This window comes from Sinocyclocheilus rhinocerous, unplaced genomic scaffold (assembly GCF_001515625.1).
Source record: "Sinocyclocheilus rhinocerous isolate Xijiao unplaced genomic scaffold, SAMN03320098_v1.1 scaffold82, whole genome shotgun sequence".
Classification (NCBI taxonomy): Eukaryota; Metazoa; Chordata; class Actinopteri; order Cypriniformes; family Cyprinidae; genus Sinocyclocheilus; species Sinocyclocheilus rhinocerous.
The window spans coordinates 614,725-627,904 of NW_015644168.1; the positions used below are offsets into that span (position 1 = coordinate 614,725).

General features: G+C 36.3%; 1 protein-coding gene across 1 annotated transcript in view; it reads right to left on the reverse strand.

Annotated features, from left to right (window-relative positions):
* Positions 1 to 338: 338 nt before the first annotated feature.
* large2 (LARGE xylosyl- and glucuronyltransferase 2) overlaps positions 339 to 13,180 on the reverse strand; it is a gene marked incomplete at its 5' end in the record, with an annotated part of 15,958 nt that continues 3,116 nt past the window's right edge. Inside the window, 10 exons of the mRNA XM_016575684.1 lie at positions 339 to 1,616; positions 1,696 to 1,891; positions 3,061 to 3,207; positions 3,289 to 3,567; positions 5,942 to 6,105; positions 7,919 to 8,074; positions 8,330 to 8,455; positions 8,634 to 8,746; positions 10,375 to 10,479; positions 10,560 to 10,731. Of these exons, the coding sequence (XP_016431170.1) occupies positions 1,419 to 1,616; positions 1,696 to 1,891; positions 3,061 to 3,207; positions 3,289 to 3,567; positions 5,942 to 6,105; positions 7,919 to 8,074; positions 8,330 to 8,455; positions 8,634 to 8,746; positions 10,375 to 10,479; positions 10,560 to 10,731 (1,656 nt within the window). The remainder of the gene's footprint in view (positions 1,617 to 1,695; positions 1,892 to 3,060; positions 3,208 to 3,288; positions 3,568 to 5,941; positions 6,106 to 7,918; positions 8,075 to 8,329; positions 8,456 to 8,633; positions 8,747 to 10,374; positions 10,480 to 10,559; positions 10,732 to 13,180) is intronic.

A 13,180-nucleotide genomic window follows, 5' to 3' on the forward strand; every position in this document is an offset into this window, starting at 1 on the left:
CCAGTTTTCGCAACACAGCAAAGGCACGGGTATTTACCGTAAATCTGCAGTCTGATGGAGCGGAAGGGCATGGGTGGTGTGTGAGGGGTCAACTCAATATGACCTGGAGGAGCGTTTCTTTATAAAGACGGGACACATTGGGAATTACATTGCGACTGGTACAATGGATCGTACAACCTTTCATGTATTTTTTTTTTTTTTTTTTTTTTTTTTAAAAAAAAATTTTTGGTTTGAATTGTAATAATGTTTTAAAATATCACTATTTTTACTGTGTTTTTGATTAAATAATTGCAGCCTTGGTGAGCATTTTTACTTGTTTTGAATGCATTAGAAAATTGATACATCTTTGAGTTACTGATGCTGAATTGGACATTGGATTCTTATTTCAGGGCTGACCAGAATGTGACATTTTACAAGATAAATATTTGTTTTCAATAACAGGAAGTGTCAACAAATATTCATTCAGTCAACGGATGCCTCCTTTTTTTTAATGGTCCCTTGGGTGGATCTCAATGCAAATGTACATATAGTCATGTTTTTGTAACAGTATGTAGTGCAATTTTTTTTTTTTTTTGAAAAGTGAGAAAAGTGATTTGAGTTCAGGGCAGGAAAGCGTCCTGGTGTACACTGTTTAAGCACGTCATAATATGCGCCATTTGTTATGTGACAATTCTAAACGCAGCAGTTAAACACACTGATCATTTCTCACCGAAACCTCGCACCCCTATCGAGCATTCAACCTCGCTACAAGCAAATCAGTGTTTCTAAATTAAAAAATAATGCGATTTTCGATTCTATATAGTAAAACATACGTAGGCTGTAGGTTGTTTTGTCTTCATTAAAAAACAAAGAAAAATATTTTTAAATATTTTAAATATCCGTGAAATTATAAGGCTTAAAAGTCCCTCGTCTTGATGGCCTCCCCACACTTCAGTCCAGCAGAAGAGTCTTTGGAAAGCTCATTCAGTTATCGTCCTTTCGATACTCCATCGAATGGTTTCAGATGGTTCAAAGCTGCGTAGCGCCATGGACCGCTAGCCGTAGATCTTTAGTGAAGAAAAAGCCCTGATTGTCAAAAAAAAAGGTCTTTATCGTGACCGTTCATTTTAGGCTATAAAGCAAGTGGGTCATCGCAAACGTCTACCAATGTCTTTTGTTGCGCTTTTAAGCAGTTCAAGCATGTTTGGTCGAGTTTTCGCCACCAGTCTGATGTCATTGGTTTTTCACGGTTCTCTGCTGTATGACTTATCAAAAAGAAGAATTAAAGCTTTGATTTCATAGTCTTCAGCAGAGACGTGGGCTTCAGCTTCGTTCCTCTAGACACCGTGACATGTAGCAGAGCAGCATGTTGGCTGTTGAGCCTCAAATGACTAGACCGAGCCATTCTCCTGTGTGCTGAAGTACATTTGAAACAGTGTTTAGATGTTCCTCTGTGCTGTGAGGTACTTGAGAGCAGCAGAACCATACTTCCGAGAAAGGTCTTGGTGGAACTCGTCCTTCAGAGTCGTCAAGCAGTAGCGGTAACTCGGACTGGAGCGAAACTTTGAGATGTCAAAGCTGGGCGCGTGGGGCATGTGGATCATGAAGGCATTTGGTAACACAATAAGATCGTACTCCTTTGGAACGAGGAAATGTGACAGGTTAGGGACACTTGAACTGGTAGTAGAAACATGCCAAATGTCTTTAAAAACTTACCTGAGCATCAAGCTCCATGATATGGGATACTTTGTTCCAGCCAAAGCCAACAAATCTCTGGTCATACTCAGGACAGTCTCGTCGCACCACAACATACGGCTCAAAATCTGCCTCCCACTCCACCTTGTATGGCGTCGTGGCTGTTCTCCACTTGGCATAATTGGTTGGCGCGTGACCCTTTGTCCAGACATGATACCTATAGTTTAGGAGAGCAGTAAATGAATATATTTGAACATTTTGAGTGGACTTTTAATAATGGGCTAAAGACTTCATGCTCATGCTTTAATTGAATATATTTATCATTCAAAAATATATCATCTTTAAACCTCATCTTATATAAAAGGGATTCCAAAACTTTGTTTTTGTTAGATGAACCCCTGGAAGTACTTACTTTTAAGTCAATATTGAAATAATTTAACAACACATTTTCAAGGTTCTCTAATGCTGGCTAATGGGGACACAACATAAAAAAAATGTACAAATTAAATTAAATTAATTAATTAAATAATACAAATTAAGGTAAAATGTTAAAATAAAATATATACATATTTGTATTTTATTTTAACATTTTACAGTTATTTTAATTTTACGATTTAGTTAATTCATATGCTTTTTATTAACTCAGGAAACCTTGCTCTTTATAATGAGCATGTTTTTAATTTCTAAATTAAAATTAAATTTTATATTTTTGGAGCAAAAACTAAAAAATGGCAAGGTGATATGGCTGTCTTGATATCATAATGAAGAAAAAAAGCATTATTAAAAAATTACATTTAATTAAAATGTAATATTTATTATTATCATATATACAGATAAAAACTACTACACTAATTATTGATGTTTGATATTTGTCCATCAAATCAAAGTCATGTGGTTCAGCCAACATGCATAAAAATGCTTAAATAGAAACATAACAGGAAATACAATAAGAAAAGATGACCCCTGTTGAAGTCAACACGTCTCTTAAAATATCAGATAATTTGACATTTGTATGACAAAAAAAAAAAAGGTTAGACCACTTTTTAAAATGTCATGTGGTGTGGCTCCCCAAAAACTCAATTATATTTATAATTATTTTTTTAAATGTTTAAGATGCGTACACTCACATATGTTCAATGTGTAAACAATGTTATTTTGCTTTGCCTTCCTTAAATGGAAAAAATAAATGAATTGAAACATTATAATAAATGAACTGAAAATAAAGGTTTTTCAAAACCACATTTGTAAAAATGTGGCACGTGGGAATTTCTGCAAGAACTTCCCTTTTCTTTACTGGGGACACTCTTATTTGTCATTTACCTTAATATAAATTCTAAACACCCTGGAGATTGATAATGAGATGATTATTTTGAATGTCTACTGTACCTGAAGGTGTAGAGAGTCCCCATGTCCAGCATAGACAGCAGCTCGGCCTTGGATTTGGGGAAGGAGAGGCGATATCTCAGCGTCTCAAAGGCGGGCACAACCAGAGCCTTCTTTGTATTGGCCATGTCCAGTTGGACTATACTTTTTCTAAGTAAAAAAACACAGAGATATATTACAGAATTGGAACCAGTACATTAACAGACCATTCATAAGAAATCCACAGCTTACCTGAGGTAATCGTAGAGGCCGTACATGGGCAGAAAATCCACATCAGTCAGAAAAACGTAGGGTGTGTTGACGTTGCGGAGCGCCACATTGCGTACCAGATTGACAGGGTAGAACTGACCCTCCTTATAGACGATATGATAGCCCACATTTTTGCGGTTCTTGAGGACTTCAGAGGCCTGAGCGTAACGCAGGAACTGCTGGGCCTCGGCATCAGACATGTACAGGGCCAAACTAATGGGGCCCTCCCAGTGTTTACAGATGGCCTCCAGCATCTGCAGTCTGTGGACAGATACAAAGCGTCTCTGGTTACATTCTGGGCAGTAACTGAAGTGAGGCAAGATTATGGGCTCTTTTTGACACATTTTTAAAACCTCCAGGGCAAGCTTTCAGTAGCTAGTATGGGATGCTCTGATCTTCACTACGTCAAGCGCTTCTAGTTGATACTTGTTTCAAACACAAACAAAGCTGCTATCCTGCATAACAATCACCTTTCTGAAAATGCCGGGACTACTTCATGGTAAAACAGAGGCTTCAGTGATATCAAAAAGCTTGTTTTAAATAGCTCAGTGGAAAGACTTAATAGACTCTAGATGGAATATAATAGATTATTATTTTCTTGCTGAAAAGATTATTATTTTCCTACTCTTACTCTCAAACTTACAGACAAAAAGAAAGTAGGACCTTCAGTTAAATACATTTTTAAGTGAATTAAATAAATGACATGGAAATTAATTAATTGAATTAATCACAAAAGCAAAATTTGATATAATTAATTATTGTTTAAATCATTTATTTCATAACAAATCCTTGTCAATCATTCTGTTTGTAAAATATTCGATTTTTGTTTTAATTAACTAATCACATTAAATCAGCAACCCTAAAATCAAGTTGATCTGAAAATAACAAGAGGGTTCAACATGTTTTAAAGCAGTGTTATTTTAGTATTATTTATGTACTATTATGGTTTTTATTCATATTTTAAATGTAATAAAAATATAAAAACTATTAATCATTTAAAATTGTAAGAATTTATTTTTATTTTTTATGCTTTCATTTTTTATTTAAATGTTTCTTATTTTATAATATTTTTCTTATGCGCATTTTCTTATTTGTATTTGTTTATGTTAAATATTACTATTCGGTTTTAATTTATTTTTTATTTTAGTTTTATTTTAATATTTTTTATATACTAAGTTTATAATATAATTCGTTTTTATTCTTATTTTTAAATTAGCTTTATTATTTAAGTTTTAGTTTAAGTTTAGTTAAGTGCTTCCGCTTAAACTAAAAAAATCAGAGATGTTGCATTGGCTACTCAATGAAATCAATTTTTCATCTAATATTTATATTTATTTTATTTCAGCTTCGTTTCAATTAACAAAAACATTTAAAGGGGTCATATGATGCTTTTTTAAAGATCATTATTTTGTGTATTTGGTGTAACAGAATATGTTGACATGCTTTAATGCTCAAAAAACACATTATTTTTCAAATACTGTACATTATTGTAAGTCCTCTATGCCCCGCCTCTCTCAAACGCTTCGTTTTCTACAAAGTCCCTCCTTCCGACAAGCGCAGTCTGCTCTGATTGGCCAGCTGACCCAGTGCATTGTGATTGGCCGAACACCGCAAGCACTCGTCGGAAATGTAACGCCCCTTACCATAATCGCGAGCTTCATCTTTCAAAATAAATGTAAAGACAGTAAATAATGTCATTAGTTTTACCATCAGTTCAAGCCCGAAAGGGGAACAGAGTAGCGTGACAGACACAGTGATGATGCAGTACACAAGCTGCGGTCAAGACAGCTGACTCTACTGTGATGTGACGCTGTCTCTCTCTCTCTCACACACACACACGCGCGCACGCGCACACACATACACACACACACACACACAATGCGCAAAACTCCGCATTTAAACAGTCAATAGCAAATACTTAAACTAATAACAAAACAGTAGCTGATTCAGAAGCGCCAGATAGTCATAGCAAAGTCAGAATTACCTCCTCTCCTAGGTTCACGAAACGGTCGTCCATAAAATGCATTGCTGTTCTGTTGTAAGTAATCTTAAAGATTCCTAAATGCATCTACTTCCGGAAGGCCAAATAAAGTGCTTTTGCTTTCGCCTAGAAACACACAGCATCTCCCTGACATGCTGCTTCAACACTAACTGCGGTTACTGAAACCACGCCTTCTTTCTTTGCGTGCACATTTGGGGGTGCATTATGCAAATATTCCCACAGTGACCTAGATATGTGGAGGCGTGTTAGAACGAGCCGTTTTAGAGGGGCGTGGCAGAGTCTTAACTTTTATAAAGAATATCTCTTTGGTTTTGAGACTTTAGTCTTTGCAACTTTAGGGATCTTATCTATGCACAATCAGCTTGTAACACTCCAAAGAGAAAGGAAAACTTGAAATCGCATCATATGACCCCTTTAACAGTTTTCGTTTTAGTTAACAATGATCGCCCTGTTTTGAAAATGTTATTAACTGGCAATGCTTGTAGTAATCTATTCTCATTTTAATCAGAGTGCTGCACAGGGTTCATTTAACACAACATCATATTTGACAGTTCTGTAATTAAATTGCCTTGGCATGAGCATGAGTGGCCTAAACGTGACGGTAGACTCATTTGGACAGTCTGTCATCCTCACCTGTCCATGGAGAGCTGCGCGACCAGCGTGATGTCCGTGCCGTCATCTGTAGGTGTGTATTCATACTGCAGGAAGTACAGATGCACCCTGTGCACCATGATTCGCTCCCTCCGGAAATCATAGCACTGGTCGTCCTCATCTAACTCCTCTAGTGCTTGCTGAAGCTGGAAACAAAGAAGAATGTGTTTTATCAGCTGTGCTGAGCAGGACACATCAAGCAGGCTCTGGTCGAGTTGCCCTTCGAGACTTTATGAAACACTTTTTCCTTGTACAAATCCAAGGCCGAGCTACTTTTAGACCCTGGGATTCATTACTTATTTAGAATTATCCAGTTTAGGAATATAAATTCTTCTCTATAAAGTAAAGGTATTGAGGTCTGCAGTTTCAAGGTGCTGGAAGCCACGCCCCATTTTTCAAAAACTCCACCCACCATATACAGAGCAGAGCAGAGGCACAGGTAGGGAAAATAAAAAAGAAGTGCCATCTGATTATCAGTAAACCTGAACAGTGAGTTAATTGTCAAAAAATAGCTTTCTCGCATGACTGTGCAACTGTGCAAAATGATTGACAGGAAGAAAGTACATAAAAGTGTTTGGACTGGATAAACAAGGAATATGACATGTGACATCAATCAATCAATCAACCATAAATCAATCAATCAATAATTTTTTCTTTCTTTCTTTCTTTCTTTGCTGTTTACTATGGAAGCCCGTTTCCAACATGGAAAGAAAAAAAGGGTATTGCAACTTTTTATCTCACAATTCTGAGATGCTCGAGATACAAGAAATTGTTTTCTTAGAATTGTAAGATACAGACTCAAATATTAAATAAGAATTATCCCTTTTTCTTGCAATTCTGATTTACATTTTGCAATTCTGACATTTTTAAAACTTTTTTTTTTGTTGGGGAATTCAGAATTCAAATCTTTTAAATGTAATTAAATTAATTAATTAACTAACTAATTATTATTTTTTTAATTGTGACTCTTTATCTGATAAATTTAGAATTTTTTTTTTTTTTTTTTTTTTTTTAGTTTTTTTTGTTATATATCACAATTCTGACTTTTCTTCTCAGAGTTACCATTTGACAATTCAGTGTTTATGTCTCGGAATTAGTTTATATGTGGCAATCTTAGTATTTTTATTACTTATAAATTACTAATTAGAAATTGATTATTTCAGGCAGAAACAGGCTTCCGTAGACCAGGACTGTCAGATATACAGTCCATTTCTAAGATGTATATGTATTTTATTGTGTACTTTAAGTATTTACGTGATATTTGTCATGAGTCATTATCTGCATGCTACTCCAAGAATAAGGTATTTGCATAACACTGCATAATCTACTTCTAAACTAAGGGGCCGTTTACACGACAACGTTTTCAGCCAAAAACGGGAAACTTTTTATGCGTTTTGACTGTTCGTTTACACAACAACGGCGTTTTGGGGACTGAAAATGCATATTTAAAAAAAAAACGGGTTTCAAAGTGCAAGTTTTAGAAAACGCCACCGTTATCATTTCCGTGTGAACACCCAAAACGGTGACGTCATGCACGTGCGTAGTACGTGTTGGGTATGCAGACATGCGCAGTACGTGTCGATTTTAAAGGCAAGCGCGATCAAACATACACAACAATGGCGGAGTATATGGTACTTTTGTTGCTGCTCGAGTTTTCAAACGCTTCTTCAGCAAAGTGTGGATTTACTTCACCAATATTACAACCAACAGCGGAGATGCATCATATACATCATATAATCATCACTTCCCTACAGGTACTGTTTACTAACATGGTGACAGCGCCAACTACTGGCCTGGCATACGTAATATTTACATATTTTTTAGTGTTTTCACGGATATGTGTAAACGCGAATTGTTTTGAAAACGTTGTCGTGTATACGTGAAACTTTTTAAAAACGCAAGGGAAAAACGTTTCCGTTTTTGACTACATCGTTGTCGTGTAAACGTAGCATAACTCACCGCTGTGCTCTCAGAGCTGGCCTGACTGGGACAGCCGAAGAGTTCCCGTCGCAGAAGATTCCCATCGTACTCCAGGAACGTCAAGTAAAGATTACGGAAAAACTCCACGTGCTTGTTTTTTACCCTCAGCTTTTTAGGAGAGTTCCAGTGAATGACCTGCAGGAGGAAATAATCAAACTGAGCAACAAACAACTTCAAAGACATAATTTCCATACTAAAATGGAAATTTGACAGGAAATGAATGTGACTGTTGGGCGAACATTTGCATTAGAGACAATTTGTAAAAGAAACACAGTGAATTTGGCAAAGCCTGAACCAATTAAGGGCCCCTTTGAGCAAATCGTTAGTCTTAATTCCTCTGGGTTAAATTGGTCGTTTATACCCTAAAAAATTCTTCAAATATAGTGTTACCTTTAGATCTGACACCTCGGTGTAGCACTGTTCAGAGCGAGTGTGATCCGATAACTGTACGTTCCAGAAGCACGGCAGCTGATGTACCAGAACTGGGTTCTGTTTTATGAATGCATTGAATATGTCCTGTGAACATAAAACAATAATATGACACACTTGTTGCATTTCACAACATTATTCAGGCATGGTTAGCTCACATTTCATCATTATTTAGACTACTGTTGTGCAAGGCACAATCTCCTAAGGCCTATGAAACCAATTCTTCTTCTAAAGTGTTTTGGTATTGTTCATGAAGGATATGGACCTGGTCTGCCAGGGATGTAGAAAGCATGCTCATTAGCTCTCTCTCTGCCGTCAGTCTCCACATCTGTTCCCAGCCGATCCGCCGCAGTCTCTCAATGTAGAGCAAAATCACACCTGCAGTTCCAAAAAGAAAGACCTGTTGTCAAACGGAGCCCAATGCAAACTATTGCCTTTTTCATACTCAAATGAAATTCTCAGTGTGACATAAGCATTGTGCTCCATTCAGAAGTGATCATGCCTGGGTGCTCTTTCCTGCAAAAGCTGCACGAAAATCGATTGTACCTCAATTTGATATCTTTATATTTGATTTTACCCCATGAATAACTGGGGTAAAATCAAATCAACAACCAAACCAGCAAAAAAGCTTTTGAACTTTTTGACTCTACAAACAAATTTTAAATGCTTTTTAAATCTATTTATTCTTTAATTTACCATTTTTCAATTTAATGAGTAATTAATTTGTTTAGTATAATATTATATACACACTACCGGTCAAAAGTTTGGATAATTAGGGTTAGGGTTAGGGTTTCTGAAAGTCTCTTCTGCTCACCAATGCTGCATTTCTTTGATCAGAAATACAGTAAAAACAGTAATATTGCGAAATATTACTACAATTTTCAGTGCTCATGAAGCATTTCTTATTATGAATGTTGAAAACAGTTGTGCTGCTTCATATTTTTGTGGAAGCTGTGATACTCTATCATTCAAAAGTTTGGGTAAGTAAGAACCGAAATGAATGCTTTTATTCAGCAGGGATGCATTAAATTGATCAGAAGTTACAGTAAAAACATTTATAATGTTACATAAGATTTCTATTTCAAATAAATGCGGTTCTTTTAAACTTTCTCTTCATAAAAAGAATTCTGAAAATGTATCAAAGTTTCCACAAAAATATTAACCAGCAAAAACAGTTCTCAAAATTGATGATGATAATAATAATAATAAGAACCAGTATTTATAATAACTGATGCTGTAATAATTGCATATTAGAATGCTTTCTGAAAGCATGTGACACTGAAAACTCACAGGAATAAATTACATTTTAAAATATATTATTTTAGATTGCAATAATATTCACAATATTACTGATTTACTGGATTTTTATATCAAATAAATGCAGCCTCTGTGAGCATAAGAGACTTTTTGCAAAAACATTAAAAATTCATATTTATTCCAAACTTTCGACAGTGTATTTAGGGTATGTTCAGTTATTAAAACTGCACGCTTTTCCTCCTTTCATCCCTTTCTTTATTAGGCCCTGTCCACACGAACGCGGTTATTTTTAAAACCACATCTTTTTCTACGCGGTTAGGTCATTCGTCCACACGCAAACGCAGCACCAGGTCACTGAAACTGAACATTTTTGAAAACGCCTTCGAGTTTTTGGCTTGTGACGTTGGAGCCTGTGCTGTTATCTCCACCTACTGGAAACTTTTTCAGGCTTCTGATTGGCTAACATGGCTTTACGGTTGAGATTATATCGCCACCTGTTGGTTTGGCATGCTCTTGACAGTGCTTCATGGCATGCGTTTTCGTTTTCATGAGGACGGAGATTTTTAAAAACGGAAGAAGGAAAAACTCTATTAAAAATACCCGTGTACGTGTGGACATGGCCTTAGAATCACATATCACCAGGAACACCATCACACTAATTTGCTGTGTAATGCCAGCGGCTATAAAACAGCAAAGCTTTCTGCTGTTTGGAACACAGTGAAGTGGAAATGGAAGCTGCATATCCTCACCTGTGTTAAAGCCTCGTCCGAGGGCTGGCCAGGGTTTGTGATTTTTCCACAGATTACCGAGGTACCAATCGCTCTGATTCTCCACCAGACCAATCACCTGTTTCTCTGCAATCACAACGAACGCCAGTGTTAAATTACACTGTCCAGATGCTTTATACGACTCCTGAAGGAAAGCGGCTGATTACCTGTGAACTTCCGGAAGATGGCCCACAGCTCGGCGATGTCAGTGGCGAAGGTGATGTCTGTATCGAGGACAATGACCTTTGAAAGGTTGGACGGCAGAGCTTTAGTGAGTGTGAGCTTCATCAGGCCATAAATTCCTGAATAGTGTTTGTTTGGTATCCATGACACCTCCGACTAGGAGAATAAGAGAGAGACAAACACAGAAATCTGTGAGAAACCAGCAAAAGAGCACAACAGTGACTTTATCAGCCTTGGTTTTAGAGCTATTTTTCTCATTCTTTTTCTACCCAGAGAATTAATTTTTTCTACATAGAGAACTCATTCTTTATTCTTTAATACAGACTTCAATACAACTCAACCAGCTATATAAATTACAACATTACAATCTTAGAAAAGTGTTTGATATATTACCCACTGGAAAACCAACATTGCAAAACAGAATCAAATCAGCAACAATGATTATGTGTGTGTGTGTGTGTATATATATATATATACACACATACATACATACATACACTTTTAAACTGTATTTACGTTTGTGTATTTTTAAATACACATTTATTTATTTTTTATTTTTACTTTTTACTTTTTATTAGAGAGAGAGAGAGAGAGAGAGAGAGAGAGAGAGAGAGAGAGAGAGAGATTACAAGTAAGATTACAAGTAAAATAAACTTTAAATTAATTTCAAATTCCAAAATTCAAATTCCAAAAATTAAATGTCAAAGTTCAAATTAAACATTTTACAACTGTTTAAATTTGGATTATTTCATTTCAGGCCAAAGTGAATATATGTTAAAAATAAATCTATTTTATATATAAAAAATTGATTCTAAATGTAAAACACAATCAATTTGTGCTCCAAAATATGTCAACAATATAATATTAATAGTATTTATTTTTAGTTAAAGGTTTAGTAAATATATATATATATATATATATATATAGAGAGAGAGAGAGAGAGAGAGAGAGAGAGAGATAGATAGATAAAATATATATTTATTTTTGTCATAGATAAAGTGTCCTTGCTAAGATGAATGGAATTTTTATGTCTGGGAACCTGCTGTTGTTTGTTCTGCTCAATAGCTGAGAAAAAATAAATCTATATATTTTTATCAAGTATTACAGTATTTTACCACACACAACTGTATTGATATTCTTAAGTGATGAATGTAAGAGAAAATCAGTAAAAGACTGCAATCACATTATTATTGTACTGGGACCCAGATATTGATATAATAATAATAATAATAATAATAATAATAATGTACACAGAATGAAAACATGTATTCCTGGGTGTAGCGACTATTAAAACTAATTACATATTATACCTGACTAGAATATAGTTTTCAGATTGTTCTTAAAACCCTGCATGTGTTCACTATCACCTACCAGAGGCGCTCATTGTGCTCTTTGCTTCTGAACTGTATTCTGCAGTTATAGCATCATCTGCACCCATGGAAATAACCCTCTACAGTTCTTATTGTACGCTTCATCTTTTCAGCATACATCCTTAATGACCTGAGCTCAGGTTTAATAATAATCTGCCGGAGAGGGGTTGATTGAAAAAGACTGGATTTCCTACAGCTTAGCTTTCATATACTCAGGAGAGCAAAGAGGTCTCTATGCACAGCGGAGACACAGAATGTAAAATCCGCGTGATTAGAGACGGCTCCGAGCCAAACAGCTGACAATCAGAGGTGAATGCAGTGCGGGAAGGGGACGGGAGCACAAAACGGGACAAGAACGAATGTATTTGTGTTATTGTGCATGTGAGAGCGTGCATGCATTCATGTGAGTGTCCTTGAGTGTGCAGTGTAATGTAAACTAGAATGCGCTCTCCTAGAAAATGTGTGCATGTGTGTGTGTAGAGGAGGAGGCATGCTCTTTGATTGTCACTTCGCTCTTTCAGCGTACCATGCACTGCATAAAAAAATTTCACAACACAGTGAATAATTCAGCGCCACATCAAAGGCTGCTCTCACATGCCAAGTTGTAAAAAAAGAGGCGCACTGTCACTTTAAATATATGAACAGAAATGAATAATTCTGTGTTTTCTCTCTCCCACTGGAGCGTGAAAGAGTTTTCCAAGAGCGAAAGCTCTTGAGATCACTGGAGTGTAAACAACCTCAATGTTTCCACTATTACAGACAAGCCATACTGTCCCAAGGGGACCTTTGCCCCCTCATTACAATCCATAAGCGCGTGTGACACGTCTTTCATTCCAGTTGTTTGTGCCTGAAAGAGCTCAGAGAGGATTGTGATCGGCATCATTCTTCAGACTTGTCATTGTCACCTGCATCGTTTCAAAGCTATCGCTGCTTATGACCTCCCATTAAACCTCTATTATGGTGCTCTGTGACATGGTCATTATCTCTGGGTCAAAGGGCAATTTTGGAGTCATGGGAGCATGATGAGGCAAGTGCTTACTTTGAGTTCATCAGCGTCATAGAAGCTGACTTGCACGGACGGTACCATCCACGACTGGAACAGAGTGCTGAGGATCTGATTGGCCACTGTATCTGTGATGAAATGAAAGTGAAGTGGGTTTCTCCTGAAAAGAGAGATGTGGACATGTTGACATGTTAGGTTTTATATGAATGCATCAAGCAAAGATGCTAAGGTG